The sequence below is a fragment of the Camelus ferus genome, chromosome 2 (assembly GCF_009834535.1).
Source record: "Camelus ferus isolate YT-003-E chromosome 2, BCGSAC_Cfer_1.0, whole genome shotgun sequence".
NCBI lineage: Eukaryota > Metazoa > Chordata > Mammalia > Artiodactyla > Camelidae > Camelus > Camelus ferus.
Window position 1 is genome coordinate 98,822,351 of NC_045697.1, and position 16,041 is coordinate 98,838,391.

Genomic DNA, 16,041 nt, shown 5'->3' on the forward strand with positions numbered 1-16,041 from the left:
AATGAAGTACTAAAAATTCAGTTACATTAATCACATTCAAAATGCGCAATAGCCACACGGGAGTAGTAGCTACTGTATTGGATAGCACAGGCAGAACCTTTACATCTTTGCAGGCAGTTCTTTTGGACAGCCCTGGTCTTCCTGAATGGCTCCCCCCGGAGTTATACAGGCACAATCAAGATGAAAGTCCACACAAGGTAGCTAATATTTTTAAGGCCTGACATGCAGTAGATCCTGTTTATTAAAGTTGTATCTTATTTCCAACTAAGGCTATCAGTTTCCTGAATTTCAGGTGTCTTAGAGTTTTCTCTTCCCTTTAGGGATGTGAATTGTTAAGTGTTTCTTTTAATGTAAAGTTTCTTGAATTGGGAGTTGATACCTTACTTCTTGGTCTATCACCATGTGACAATATTAGTTTCTATTGCTGCTATAACAAACTTAGTGGTTTAAAACAACACAGACTTATTATCTTGCAGTTTTGTAGGTGTTAAATCCAACATGGGTCTCAACAGGATAAAATCAAGGTGTCAGCAGGGTGTTTTCCTTTCTGGAGGCTCCAAGGGAGAATTTCTTTGACTTTCTCATACCTTGGCTCTTGGCCCACTTCCATCTTCAAAACTAGCAATGGCCAGTTGAGTCTTTCTCACATCACATCACTCTGACACCCTCTGGTGCCTCCCTCTTCACTGCTAAGGACCCTTGTGATTACATGGGGCCCAACCCAATAATCCAGGATAATCTCTCCATCTCCATGTCTCAGCAGTTTAGCAAATATAATTCTACCTGCAACCTTAATCTCCCTTTGCCATATAACCTACCACATACACAGAGTCCAGGGAATAGGGCATGATCATCTTTAAGGGTCCATTATTCTACTTTCCACAGTGATGTTGGGCAAATGACTCTTTACCTCTGGTGTTTGCATTTGTAAAATTATGAAATTGGTCTATAAGACCCCTAAGGTCCTTTCCAGTTCTACTGGCTAGGACCCCAAATTGACAGAAGTTAATAGTTACTGTTATATCTAGCTTTTCAATGAATTTGGATTAAATACTTATTCTGTAATAATGTAACTCTGAATTTATGTTCAGAAGTGACTTCTAAAGATATCTGGGCCATGAATCTCCCAGAAAAGTATTGACCAGAGCCCACAACACACACAAAACCATTTATAAAACAATGAAACTTTCTACTTAAACATCAGAATGGGGATACAAATAATGAATTGTTAAATGTGTGGTACACTAAGTGTTCAAATTATAAGTTACTGAAGTGGCATGTAAGTTCTAACTGATTCACAAGAAAGGGTTTTGGTGAGGAATAAAGTGTTTCTAAATTTGTATCTATTAACTCTCACCAACCCTGCCTCCTCATTTTAAAAAATAGTCGGGAGTTTGCTATTAATTGGATGAAAGTCATATTAGCAAAAAGGGCCTACAAACTTTGTGTTGCCATAACTGGTGTAAAAACAGTCACCCAAATGAAAATCATTCAGACTCAAGGAAATGAAGTCAGAAGAAACTCTGGTAATAAGATTCATCTTTACTTTCTCCTCTAGAAGAAAACAGTATTTGAGCTTTTTTGTATTTTGAATAATAGAATAGGAATAGTTCTATCACCCTGCACACTACAGAATAAGTGTTCCAATTAGAAACTAAAAGTTGATGTAGAGTAAATCCTTCAGCAGTGATTTTTAAATCTATCTTAATAAGTTTTCTTACCAATGTATCCTTAATTACCACTGACCCTATCACCAGATGGTTCCTTCCACATTAAAATACTTCTAATAATGTACCTTAGAATTAATACTCTACACATTGTCACCATATATATAATCTGAAGAATACAGAAAGTTTTCAAAAATTTAATTATTTAAAACACAAATGCTGACAACATATATCCACATATAACTCTTTCTCTCATGTTTACAACTCAACAGATTGATGAATCCAGAGGAACTGCTATAATCCCTATATGGAACATACCTACAAAACAGAGAGAGAGAAAAAAGAAAACTATAGCATTAACCAGCAGAAATAATACTAAAATTAGACCACTGTAAATAATTCACCTTAGAGAATCAGATGAAGTCTAGAAAACAAGTCCACAAAGAATATCAACCCCTCATTTACTTAAGTTTTAGGGGAAAAAAAATTATCTGAACTACAGGTATAGCCAAAGCATCTGTTTTCTCTTAAATACCTATTTTATTTTTATCTCTTGATTGGCTGATTGTAGTAGTGAAATGGGCAAGGTGATAATGATAGAAAAAAAAGGTACATCAGTGATTACTATTTTATTATCCAACAGATATAAGTTACCTACTTTAATCAGCATAATCCATGAAAGTTGAGATTTGTAACAGTGAGTTTTTCATTTTAGAAAAAGATTAATACAGGATTTCTTTAAAAGGGTTCTTCAGAAATATGGCACACATATTCATATGAAATAAACTCACTCTCTGTTTCAAGTCACAGACCATGCAGTGTATGATATCTTGTTCACAGCTAGGTTTTACCAGGAATTGTCCAAAGGGGTGTTAGTTGTAGTGACAATCATAATGAAATGGTCATGCAGTAAAAACTTAACAACTGAATGCCCTGTCCTCATGGACTTTATGATCAAGTGTGGTATATGACAAAACAGTTATTAAGAAATACATACACAAACAGTGATATCTTGTCCTAACTATGAAGGCACTGTGTACAGCACTGTTAGATTTAGGAAAATAGTATGATTTTGATTTCATTCTAAAAGACAACTTTCTTTGAACACAGTCAAAGCATAATGACTAAAAATGATTATGCTAAGAGATCCTTGAGCCAGGGCATTAAAAATTCATAAATTTGTCACAGACAGGAGTATAGGTGCTAAAAAGTATACACTTAATGAAAAAACAACCAAAACACATTATTTAAAAAAAGGTCAAATTAACTTGCATAATCTATTCATTCTATAAAACTGCATACTTACTGTATCAATATTTCAAAAGTTTATTCCAACCCATTTCTTCTTTTATACTCTAAAACATCTTCATTATGTTGTTTGATGAGCTAGAAGTAGGTAAGAGTTAAAATTAGAAATGCAATCTTCCTGGCAACTTAGAGAGGAGAAGACTGACTAATATTTAACATTTTGCAAGAGGAATAAGGGTAGATTGAAAGAATTACAACTATACTAGTTAGAAATAAAAGGCTAAGGGATACAAAAGTCCCCAAACTGCTAATGATACATACTTGTTCACCACAATCTGACACACTAAATTTGAGAGGGCAACCCTTAAAAGTTCAAATTCAACTTCTGCAAATTACTCCATTCAGAGGCTAATTAATGGAATGGAATGCCTCACCACAGAGGGGCTAAACCAATACAGTAAAGTAGAACTTGATTATTAAATGGGGTTGGGTTTTGTGTATTATACTTCTAACATAGGAAGTCTGATACTGTGAATGAATGACCAACCACATCCTCCAACTGTATATATTAATTAGACCTCAAGGAGGACAGCCACTTTCTTAGACCCACTATCTGACAGAACATGCAGCTAGAACAATGGCTGATATATGGTCACATTTGTTGCAATCAAAGATCCAGTATCAAGTCAGAGCTCTCAGCAACAAGCTTCTTTTTAAGAAAATTTTAAGAACATATAAAATTTCATTATAACAAACATTATTGAAAAAGGATTAGTTAGGGAACTATATTCAATTATCTTGTAATAAACTATAATGGAAAATAATCGGAAAAGAAAAGAATATGGATATATACATATATATGTATAACTGAATCATTTTGCTGTACACCTGAAACTGACACAATTCTGTAAATCAATGATACTTAAAAAAAAAAGAATTAGTTACTGTTGTTAAGTTGTAAGTGTAAATCTCTTACTCCTTCCCATGTCAAAGAGCTGAACCACTTTAATGAAAAAATTCGGGGAGAGGGTATAGTTCAGTGGTAGAATGTGTGCCTAGTATGCACAAGGTCCTGGGTTCAATCCCCAGTACTCTATTAAAATAGATAAAAACCGAATTATCTCTCCCCCCTCAAAAGAATAAAAAATACATTCAACAAAATTTTTTAATCAAAAACAGGAGATCTAAGAGTTGGAGGTGGGCAGCAGTGGAGGAAGCTCTAAATCTATTAGCTACAAAACAAAAAAATTAAATACTAATGTAGCACAGATACTCTGAGTCAACTTTTAAAAAATTTAACTATAGAGAGACAGTATTTCACAATGGTCTACAGTGTAGCTCTGAAGTCAGGGAGAACTGGGTTCAGCAAATTAATTTCCCCAATGTTTTCTTCATCTGTAAAAGGCAACAATAATAGTACTACCACATAGTACTCTGAAACAGATTAAAGCCTTTGCCTACTATAAACAAAGACCAAAAGAAAAGAAAAAGGTTGCTACACACTAAATACAATTAACAATGTATTTACAGAAACATTGATCAAAATCTTACATTTTGTAAGCCTAATGGGATTTAATTTATATAGCTGTTCATTTATGGTCTGTCCCTATGTCATCTGAAAAAAGTGCCTTCATAAAACGCCAACCTGCCTCCATCCTTTTTAAGAAATAAAGGATAATTAATATGTAGTAAAACTTCCATTCATGACAAAACAATGCAAAGCAACGATAATTTTCAGCCTCAACATTTTCTTTTTTAAATTTTTTATTTATTTAATATGTAATTTATTGTTTAATTTTTTTTTTTTTTTTTTTGGTGGGAGGGTAATTAGGTTTATTTTTAGAGGACGTACTGGGGGCTGAACCCAGGACCTCGTGCATGCGCATGCACTCTACCACTTGAGCTATAACTTCCCCCCACATTTTCTTGATGCCCCTGAAATCTTAACATGTTTTAGTCCTTGGGATTTTCCCCATGGAGAAATATATAATTAGTAGTTAAATGAATATCCTATTGTATGGGAGATTTGCTCAGCAATACTCCATCTCACATTGATATTTGTCCTCTCCACTGTGTTGAATCGACATAGGGAGTAAATACTTACATAGATCCACAAGAAACCCGAGGTGCCCAAGGTCAGTCCAACTTTCAGCCAGTCAGGTTTGCCATGTGGCGGTTCCCGAATGTAGAACTTTGATCTCGATGGAGCTGAAACGGGACAGAAAGAGGCTGTAAATCTGTAACTTATCGCCTTGTAGTAATAAAGCTGACATTTACACGTGTATTATCGCATTTAATTCCCCCTTCGACCTCCTCACTTTAAACAGCCACGGAAAGAGAGGTTCAGAGAGGTCAAGTAACTCAACCAGGGCCACCGGCAGGGCCAGATCGGTGGCCCCTTTCGTCCAAGACACCTTCAAAGCCTCATATTGTGGCTTTGGCGGACCCTCAGGCAACTTGGGAGTGGGCGGATAGCAATCGCCCCGGCATCGGCAGGAATCAAAGTCCATTCGCAGAGACCAAGAGGGGTCGGGTGGCACTGGGAGAAGGATGGACAGCCGGTGATGCGGAGTCGAGACTCAGGGGTCGAGGCGGGCGTAGGCTCCGGGCCGCGGGCCGCCGAAGGTCACTGCAGGACGAGCCCGGCCCGCGAGCCGCCTCCTGCCCCCGCGGGCTGGCTTCGCCCTGGGAGCGGCAGGATGGAAGGTCGGGATGGCCTGCTCAAGGAGGGACACTTACAGCCGTTCTGGAGCCTGACCGGGGCCAGCAGCTTCGAGAAGGACCGCAACAACGCGGACAGCGCCATCTTGCTGGGCAGGGCTCCGCCTCCCACAGCCCGGCCGCTCCAGGGGTTGGCGCCGGGCCGAGCGCCCCCTGGCGGGCAGAGTTGCGGAATTCCAGGCTCTAAGGCTGCGCTGGGTTGGGGGTGTTAACTTCAAGAATCGCAGTTACCATCGAGTACAATAGCTCCCCTGGTCCCAGCCCTCAGTGTGCAAAAGTGGGGTTAGGAAGGTGATGATTAAAAGAGGGGAAAAAGATTTGTTTAGCCACATCTCTGTACTCTGAGAGGTTTATTTCAGATCCCTACCCTAGGGACACTCAGAGAGATTTACCAAAATCTTCCTGCGTGAGCGGGAAAACTGAAGTGTCGTGTTGAATACTAGCATTTTGACTGAATTTTGTATTCCAGGGACTGTGCATTAAAGCACCAGATAATTTACATGCATTGTCTCATTTCACCTTCACTACAACCGCATGGCATGCTGTGCTTATTATTCTTAGTTTATAGATGAAGCTCAAAGAAGACAAGTTATTCATTAAAGTTGACACATACCTTGTATTTGAAAAGCCCTCCTACAGCTTCCAAAGTCAGTCTGTTTATACGCACTAGCATAGTAAAGCCTCACAACCCCATGAAGAAAAGAGAATCCTCGTATTTCAAAAGTGCCCCGAATGGCTCAAGATCACATAGATGGAGATGTTGCGACTTGGATTGAGGTCTTCCGACTCCAGACCTAGTGACCTTCATCAGCCCACATAACAGGCTTAGACAGTCCCCTGAGGCCATGAGCTCCAGAGCTGTCTCCAAGTACCAAGTTCAAAGCGCCATTCCTACTCACCTCTTTTTAACTATATGATTTTTAGGCAAATTATTTAACCTTTTTATTCCTCAGTTTTATATCGGTAACGGAAAACCTTTCCTACAGGGTCGCTGGAAACCTTGGGACGTGTCTGGTAGTTGCAAACAACTTGTTTTCGCCTATCTCTTTGATACTTATTGTACTGACCAACAGGTTTTATCTTCCACATTTGAGAAATTTTTTGTGTATTTAATTCTCAATTCAATCTGATGTCTAAAGACTGCAAAAATAGATACAGGTAAAAGAGGTAATACATTTTTATACTTTAATCCTTTAAACCTAATGCTATTTAGGTTCATTTTAAGAGTAAAATAAATATTAGCAAATCTCTTTTTCCTTCTATATTTTCTGTAGCAATGTTATTGAAAAAAATGTTCAACCAAAAGTTACTGACCAAAGAGTAAAATAATTGTACTACGTTTTCTGGTTCACTTTTACATGCAACTGATGGTTAAATACATTGCTAAACTGTAAGTCACTTTATAGTTTGTAACCTAGTTTGAGCCTTCTGGATGCATGCTCAAGTAAGCAAAGCACCCAACTAACATGCTGAGTCAGTTGCTGGTTCTCATCTTCTTGGCTTCTTGTCCACTCAGCAACCTGTCAGTTGTATATCCTTTCTACACCATCCCTTGGAAGCTTGTCCTGACACAGCTTTTGCTAGTATCCAGCAAGTTGGAACAGAAGCTACATTTAGTCAGAGCATACAGAGCCAGTAGGAAAGTTACTAATTTCAATACTGCTTTTGGAAAAGGCTGTTTTGTTCTTTTGCCCCTCTGTATGCTTTTACTAGTGTATATTTTGGGAAAGTGATGAAGTATAAGCACATTTCTCTCAGCATTTTAGAGCTGATGGAACCCTACACTTGGAGTAGGCAGCTGTAGATGAAACTCCATCTTGAAAAGAATCCTGATGAAGCAATTCCAGCCAGGAGCTAATAGCTATGATATTTTGGTGGAAGTTGCTACATGACATTCATTTAAGCATCTCCTGAATTTGACTGCTAAAACCTAATTTACGACCCAAGCAAAGTGGGGAAGGATTTGAATTAGCAGCTAGAAAACCAAATTTTATTCCCAGATTTTTCCACTGGGAAACATCTTACTCAAGTCACACCTCCCAGGGAGGGTTAAAGAAGAGTGAGAGTTGAAAACAGTATAAAGTGTAAAAGTAGTTCCTACATGTTTATTGATTTGTGATGCATGAGAATCCTACACATCAAATTAAGGATCTGGAGAGGGATGGATTTATCTGCAAGTTTTCATTAAAAAAAAAAAAAAAGAAGAAGCAATCACAAAATGTTAGCATTTTGTAAGTGTGGTGGCAAATACATAGATTTCTTTTATGTTTATTTCTATAAAATTTAAATGCGTAAAGATGTAAAAGTGTCAATAGAGAACATCTTACATATATGAAGGTGGAGGAATTTTATTCTACATATCCCTTTTGTAGAATTAAAGTTTGCAAAGTTATTTATTTATTTATGGTTAATTTATCACAATAGTGATATGCAAATACATGGAGGGTAAGATGAATGAGCTAACCACCACCACCACCACCACCACCACCACCACCACCATCATCATCATCATTATCATCATCTGGCCTTGGATACATTAACTCCCTGCATAGCTGTCATTCAAAGCATAATCAGTTAAATGGGATTTCTATTTGTCAAATAGTGGTGATCTATCCTCCCAGATATTTTATTGTTGAGTTCAGGTTATCAAGTCACTGACTGTGTGGTCCAACTGCTATCTGTAGGTGCATTTTAACTAGGATATGACTCAAATAAATGTTGAATAAGTATATTCACTGAGTCATAAAAATTGCTATTTGTTTGTTACCAGCCAAAAAGAACATATATTTGCCAAATTGTTTGCTGGCTCATCTATTCATTTACTCATCTTCTGGTGGAAACTATTGTTCGTTTCAAAGACTAGAAATTTTCTTCCCCAAGGTGAAAATAGACTATTATTTACAGGAGAAATTTAGAAAACCATAGGAAATAATATTGCTCTAGGGATATAATTTTGCTTTTGGATATAAAGCTAGAGATTTGGAAACCCAAGTTAGTAGCTAAGCTAAAATTATCACCTTAAATTGGACATTTTTCTACCTTTTAGTAGTTTAGAGAGTTGAAAGACCTGTTGGGGACAGTGAAGTTGGAAGGTTATCACTAAATAACAACCGTTTTTATGAATTCTGAATTTTATCTTATTTTTTAAAAAAGCCATATTCCAAAACTCACACACGGTTTCTGGTAGATACACTTTTCTGAATGAAACTTTTGAAGATAGATCACAGAATTTGAGGAAATTCCAGGATTTGACTGTTAAAACCTTATTTATGATCCAGGCAAAAGGAGAGAGCATTCGAGATAGCAGCTAGAAAACCCACACATTAGTCTCAGATTTTTACACTGGCAAACATCTTACTCAACTCACACTTTCCATAGAGGATTAAAGAAGAGCAAGCTGAAAACAGTAAAAAAAACAAAAAACAAAAAACAAAAAACAGAAACACCCCAAAAACCTCTTTAAATATGATTAAAAGAGCAAAGCTACTGCACTTATTATTTAATGATTCATGATGCAAAGAATGCTACTACTGATCGGATTCAGGATCTGGAGAGAGAATCAAAAACAATCAAGGGTGAAAATAGCTCATATGATGTGAAAATTTGTAGTCATCAATAGAATGCCACATTTTAAATGGCTTTACTGTCGATTGCTAATGAAATGACTTGGAAGAGGCACTATTCAATATCCAGTCTGACCTTGCTTACTGAAGCAGTTTTCTAGTATTCTTGCCAGATACTCTTCGGCTTCCTAAGATGTGAAGATTTCTAGTGACGGGGAGTCAGTGACCTTGAATTCTCCACTACCCCAAGGTGACTCATACAGTCCTCAACCCTGCATTGTGTGAACTCAGTGATAAAATAAAAACACTCTTTAACCTTCAGATGATTCTCTGACAGTGCAAACATGGCACTTCGGATCTGGCTGACTACTTTTCCAGGCCTTAAAGTAATAAACTAAATCACCGATACCCCAGCTAGATCCATTTAATTGGTTAACTATTTCACGCTTTTCAGACTCCATTAAACCCCATCCTCTCCATATCTGTTTTCAAGTCCCCACTTGGGTGAAGCCTTCATTTCCCCTCTGCCTCTGCTGCTTAGTTAGGCACAAACAGCGCTTTTGGACACCTGCATTTAAGCACTTCAGACTCAAACTATGATTATACAGACTGGGAGAGTGTACCCAATGGACGAAAGGCCAATCTAGCAAGGAGTAGAAAGGCTATTTTTGATGCGTAGGCGGTCAGAACCGCAGTTGGCCACTATCCCCTCGCTCCGCGGGCGCCTCCCAGACACCGCCCCCAAAAGATGGGCGGGCTCGGCCGCGACCCTCGCCGCCTCCGCGAGCCAGCCGGCCTCCAGGTTTCCCAGCAAGCTCCGGGACAGAGGAGGTGGGGAAAGGAGGTCATCGCGCCTGCGTGCTAGGAGGTGTGACCCGGGTGGGAAAGCCCTCCGCGTCCGCCATTTTGGCTGCCTCTGTCGGTCTGTTCAGTTACCACGTGAACCGCCGACGGAGACCCGTGGGGGGGGGGGGGAGGCGGCGGCAGCGTTAAGTGAGAAAAGAAAAAAGACAACGAGGGGAAGGGGGTGTCGGGGTTGGGTGACGCGGTGACACCCGAAGCCTGGTGGCGGCGGTGTATCGGGGCACTCAAGGCTGAAGCAGCCGGGGAACGACGGCGGCGGCGGCGGTCGGACAAACGGACTGACCGAGCCGGGCGGTGGCGGGAGCAGCGGGAGGAGCCGGAACGATGCCGGCCGTGAGCCTCCCGCCCAAGGAGAACGCGCTCTTCAAGCGGATCTTGGTAAGTGTGAGGCTCCGGGTAAGCAGCGAGGAGGATTTAGCCGGCACACGGGCCTGTCACCCCTAACCTCGGCCCACCGGGCACCGGGCCACTCTCGCCTGGGACCCCGCCTTCGTACTCCTAGTCAGGCCGAATGCCCTCCCTCGTCCCCTCCTTGTGGTTCTCACTTCGGCCCGCGCTCCAGGGACCACAGGCTTCCTCCTCGAGTCCCCACGCTTCGGAGGCCGTGGTTCCGGAGTAGGCCCCGTTCTCCTCGCTTCTAGACTGCCGGTTTTCATTCGTCCCGAGCGAAGGGAGGAGAGGCCTGTCGTTTAGCAGCGAAGCGGACAGCACGGGCAGGAGTCGCGGCTCGGTCGGTCCGGGAACCCTGCCGGCAGGCCGGGGTGGCACCCATGGAAGGAACAGGTGGTGCGGATGCGGCACAGCTCATTCATTGCCCAAGCGCGTCTCTCCCTCCATCGTCCGTCCCTCCCTCTTCCTCTCCTCTTGGGATTCACCTGTCCCCGCCCGACTCGGGGTCACTGAATGACCTGGTAGAAGGGAAGGAAGAAAAAAGTTGGAAGAGGAAAGGAAGCTTTCTAAGCCACTACCTCCCTTGTAGTCATTAGCATGTTTGACTCTGCAGCTTCTCGGCCTCTCTTTTTCCCTCCTTTCTGGAGTGGGGAAAAGACATTTATTTCTTAGTTTCCGAGCGGGAAACAGCCCCACCCCATCACCCTCCTCGGGGGGTGGGGCCCATTGCGAGGGGGCGGTCCAGTAGGAAGTGAAAAGTTAAGAGCTTTTAGTTGAGAAGTTCTAGACACGGATTTTCTTACAGCCTGAAGTGCATTAACACTGATGCAAAAAATTAGCAGCAGAGAAAAGAGAATATAGGGACTTTTGAAATGGATGTTTTTGACCCTAACTCAAGCTCGATAATTCTCTGCATGTCAAATGTGTGCAGCCCGTATTTTTTAATACCATAAATGCGATGATGTTTGGAGGGACTGTTTACATTGTAATAAACACTTTGTAGCTTGGCTACTATAATTAATAAATTGTAGCACATTTTTTGTTTGGCATTTAGTGTGTGGGTTGCCGCTTTCATGCAAACAGTTCTTCGAGAAAGAATTTGCCAAACTTAAGACGTAAAATTTACAGAGTCTGTCAAAGTGTTAGTTTTTTCCTCTTGTAATTTATATTTATTTCATTTGTTTAAAAAGTATAACAATTCTGGGGATCCAGGTTTTCTAGACACAAGACACTAATCCATGTTGAACTAAATTTGATTTTACAAAAACATCCATATGCCTACAGATTTAGTCAATTCGTGTGGAAAAACATGAAAGTCACATCCAGTACTATGTAATCACTCTTAGTTACCTTGAAATTCTTAATGCTTTTTTTTTTTTGGTTTTAAGACTAATTGGCGTGTGGGTGGGACTATAGCAAAGTTTTGCCAGAACAGTTTATTTTTCAACATTTAAAAAGACTAATTGGTGTGTGGTTTCGACTATAACATCATTTTAGGGTAGCAGTTTGTGTTTAACCTTCCTCTCCAATTCTTTATTTTGAAAAAATTCAAATTAAAAAGTTGAGACAAGAGTACAAGGAGCCCTCATAAACCCTTTACCTAAATTTAATATTTAACAATTTGCCAGATTTGCTTTCTCTCTCTCCTCATACTTATGTACAAGAGTTAAAAATAAGTTGCAGGCCTAATACTTTATCCCTAAATGCTTCAGGAAGCATCTTCTAAGAATAAGGATATTGTCTTGTATAACCATAATACTATCAACCATTCCCTAATATTGTCTAATATCCAGTTCATACTCAAGTTTTTTCAGTTATTAGGGCAGCACTTTTTAAAAAATTAAACTTTTAATTTTGGGGTAACTGTAGGGTCACACATTAAGAAATAATAGAGATTGCCTTGTACCCTTTACCCAGTTTTCCCTTGCTAATGCTTTGCAAAGCATTATCAATATCATAACATTGATACAGTCTGCTAATCTTATTAAGATTTTTCTGTTTTACTTGTACCAATTTGTGTGTATATGTAGTCATTTGCGATGTTATCACATGTGTAGATTACATAACCATCACTACAGTCAATATACAGAACAGTTCCATGAGCACAAGGATCTCTCTGTTGCCCTTTTAGAACCCCCCCCCATCCCTCCCATCTCCTCCACCTCCGCACTCTGGCAACCACTACTAATCTGTTCTCTATTTTTATAATTTGGTTATTTTAAGAATGTTTACTGAAAAGAATCATACACTATATAACTTTTTAGGATTAGCTTTTTTTTTTTGCAACCTTGAGATTCACCCAAGATGTTGGAGAAATCAATAGTTTGTCCTTTTTAATTGCTGAATGGAATTTGGTGATATGGATGCACCATTGTTTAACCATTCACAGAAAAGCAGTTTTTGATTAAACATCTTAAACTTTTTTTGTTTTTGGTGGTGATAATGCGGAGAAACCTTTAAGTTCATTGCTAAAATCAAAGTGCTAAAGGATTTCTTATAAGGTGTATGCGGGAGAAATGTGAAATACCACTAAACAAAAGGGAATATAATGTCCTTATTCTTTTACATTTAGGTTGAAGAAAATGTTACTAACCAAAATTATGGTTAGTATTTGCTTTTTCAAAATTGCTTCTGCTTCCTCAGTATTTGTAGTAGTTAGCGTTTTTGATTTTAAGCTGCTCCCTACCCTCCCCCTTTGTAATCAAGTGTTGCTAGGTTGGTAACTTAAATCATTCCAGGAGCATTCAGTTTTTGTTAGTTGTACTATATTTGTTTGTAGGAAACTTGGGTAGAATGAAGTTAGTTTGTATTTTTTTTTTCAATCTGAAAAACCTCAATTTCAAAATAATGGAGTATGTTTTTGCCTTAGTTTTTCGAAGGAAACCTGGTTTACACGTCAGTTTGCAAGAAGTTTCAGTTTCTGTAGTGTATTTGCCTGGCTTGTTCTAGTCTAGTTGATACCTAAAGTTAGTTTTGTTGCATATGTGGCCCATCTTTTTTCCTATGTTACCCTACTGTTTTCTGGCTAAAGCATTGCCATAAGTTGGTCAAAAAGTCTATAAAATGTGTCTTGTCTATGATTTGTTATAGAAAGGGCAGGTGATGAATTTAATGTGATATTATGTAGGAGTTTAGTTTAAAGAAGAGTTGTTTGTGTTTGTCAGAAGCCTTTTTGTTGCTGTAATTACATAGTATTTTAATAATTTGGTAAACTAAATCATTAGAAAATTGTGGCTTTGCCTACTCATGATGCTGTTTGTTTCTCTAAGTAATTAAAGGGGCGTTACCAGATCTTTACACTGCTTTCTTAGGATATAAGTTAAGGGTAGGAGCAATGAGGTTGCTAGGGTAGAATGAAATCCACACCTTTCTGGATTTTAGCCCACTTGGACAAGTTGGACGTACCCTAATGCCTCAAAATCAAGTTGCTAGTTTGGTGACTGTTGCTGCTGTTGTTTTATTCTCTCTTCTCTTCAGATGTTAATGTGAGCTATAAGAAAAAAAGTCTAAGTTGGGAGTACTTAAACATTGTACATCGTTAATCTATTTTTAGACTTTTGCCTGAATGATTTATGTTGTTAGTTAAAAGTTAGAATAGAATTTTTCCTTTCTCAGAAAAGTGGTGAGAGAAGTTAACATAGCATGGTGGTAATATTTGTGATTTACTGAAAACTTAGCATTTGTACAGCACAGTAGAACTTTCTGCAATGATGGGAATGTTCTGTATGTGCTTTGTCCATTATGATAGCCATTAGCCACATGTGGCTGTTGTACACTTGAAATATGGCTTGTGTGATTAGGAACTGGATTTTTCATTTTAATTAATTTAAATTTAAATTCAAATAGCCACATGTGGTGAATGGTTACCATTTTGGACAGTGCACTTACTAGAATTCTTTAGTCTCAAAACTTCTCAAGATGGGGATATTTTTATTAAAGAAGCAGATTGAGATTAAGGTTAACAGCTAGTGTAAGAGTCAGGAATCAAAACTTGTTTTTTCAGAGCACTTAACACCACATTTGCCTAGTTTTTTGTTAGGTAAAAGGAGTGGTAGTAATTGTTAGATGGCTGTGTATATTGTAGGTACTCACAGATGTAGGTAAATTATTTTGTTATTTATTGCTTTTGGAAAAAAGTACTGTCTGTACAGTTAATGATACTTAGGTTGGATTTAGTTGCGGATGAAATTGACATTAGGATGTTAATAAGTAGATTTCCATATGCACATGGAAGATCAGCTGACTTAAACTTTGTATAACAATAATAGTTTTGCAACTGAGTGTGGACAGTAACCTTGAAATTGATTTTGCCTGTAGTGCATGTGTTTAAAATATAACAAAGAAAAAATAAATGGAAACAAAGTTTTACCTGCTGTTAAGTCCCCTTTCTTCTGAATACAACTGATAATCAAATGTTTGAACTACAATAAATTTGTTTTAAAGTGTATTAGAAAATGAAATGCAATGTTGCTGTAATGTAAATATACTATATTCTTATAAAATTCACAAAATACTTTTTTTAAGTCTATAAAAAATCTTATGGGAAGCAAAAACTATTTGATAATGTGGCAAGTTCACTGTTTTCATTTCAATTCCTGCCCTAAATCCTTTCTGGAATGGGTGTAGTATGAATGAACAAATAAGTATATGTTTTTTATGTAAATTCAGAAAGCATATACATTTTTAAATGCTTTGTTGTGTTAGAGACTGAAATGTTTAAGTGATACTTTTGGGTTAAGAGTAGGTTAAAATTCTTGTTTATGTAGATTATTTGGAGAATAGAGTACTCTGGTTAAAAAAAAGAATACAGTTTAGTTTTCAAAAGTAGACAACACTGTATGTGCAGAAAAGCAGACAGAAGCGTAATAGGGAACTGAATTTAACATTTGATTCTGCGAGCATTTCAAAGCCTTGCAGTCTCTGGCTTTTATTGGGGATTACACAAATTAAGTTATTTGATGATAATAGAGTTGCCATCCCAACTATTAATTTGAAGACTGGTTAAAAGCAGTTTCCACAGAGGCAGACATGGTATTCTATATGATTGAAGGACTGGAAAGCTACTCGTCAACCGACTTTAACTATAGTAATCTCTTTGCTTAGTACATATTCTTATTTTCTTTGATGTTTCTACTTCTAATAATGCATTTCTCAGCATTGACTGAAATATATTTTCTTTGTTCATAAAGTGTTTTTGGACATAAAGAGCTAGGGCATAGAAGGGATCATATGCAAAGGACTGTTCAGAATCCCTCTCTCCAATACCTTTATATCTCATTTCTTCTCTTGTTTCTTTCAGAATTCTGCATAAATGTTATATAGAGGCTAGAAGTCCTCTTCAATTCAACCTTCTTATTTTCTTCCTTGCTTAATTTTTTTTCCTATCACATTATCATCTGACATATGTATAAGTAATTTATCATGTTTTCCACAATTAAAATGTAGGTTTTATGGGATAGGGACTTTGTTAATTGCTGTTCCCCCATTAGTTAGAATAATGACCATAATAGGTATTGAATAAATATTTTTGTATTAAATGAGTGTTAAGACAGTGACTACATGGTAAGAGAGAGAGAGATCTTTGGATT

The 16,041-nt window shown here is 38.3% G+C and overlaps 2 protein-coding genes and 1 non-coding gene across 5 annotated transcripts in view; 2 read left to right on the forward strand and 1 right to left on the reverse strand.

Annotated features, from left to right (window-relative positions):
• Positions 1 to 1,522: 1,522 nt before the first annotated feature.
• NDUFC1 (NADH:ubiquinone oxidoreductase subunit C1) lies at positions 1,523 to 5,809 on the reverse strand. Its single transcript, XM_006192438.3, has 4 exons — positions 5,655 to 5,809; positions 5,020 to 5,123; positions 2,974 to 3,053; positions 1,523 to 1,985 (listed from the first exon to the last, which is right to left on the reverse strand). Exons 1-3 carry the CDS (start codon positions 5,719 to 5,721, stop codon positions 2,994 to 2,996), a joined length of 231 nt encoding a protein of 76 aa, XP_006192500.1. The 5' UTR covers positions 5,722 to 5,809; the 3' UTR covers positions 1,523 to 1,985; positions 2,974 to 2,993.
• Positions 3,941 to 4,012, forward strand: TRNAT-AGU. The gene has a single exon. It is a non-coding gene; the product is annotated as a tRNA-Thr (tRNA).
• A 4,265-nt stretch (positions 5,810 to 10,074) lies between the features above and the next one.
• NAA15 (N-alpha-acetyltransferase 15, NatA auxiliary subunit) overlaps positions 10,075 to 16,041 on the forward strand; it is a 73,581-nt gene continuing 67,614 nt past the window's right edge. Inside the window, exon 1 of one of the 3 annotated variants that reach the window (XM_032463754.1) lies at positions 10,075 to 10,441. In XM_032463754.1, the coding sequence (XP_032319645.1) occupies positions 10,388 to 10,441 (54 nt within the window). In that variant the 5' untranslated portion in view covers positions 10,075 to 10,387. The remainder of the gene's footprint in view (positions 10,442 to 16,041) is intronic. The other 2 variants (XM_032463763.1, XM_032463757.1) reach the window with 2 other exon arrangements.

What these genes read in the sequence shown, in the direction of transcription:
- NDUFC1 (XM_006192438.3), bottom strand. Translation starts at nt 5,721, where the DNA reads ATGGCGCTGTCCGCGTTGTTGCGGTCCTTCTCGAAGCTGCTGGCCCCG. An exon ending in GGTCAGGCTCCAGAACGGCT is followed by an intron (nt 5,124 to 5,654) that starts GTAAGTGTCCCT and finishes GTCCCGTTTCAG; the next exon opens with CTCCATCGAGATCAAAGTTC. An exon ending in CGGGTTTCTTGTGGATCTAT is followed by an intron (nt 3,054 to 5,019) that starts GTAAGTATTTAC and finishes ACCTACTTCTAG; the next exon opens with CTCATCAAACAACATAATGA.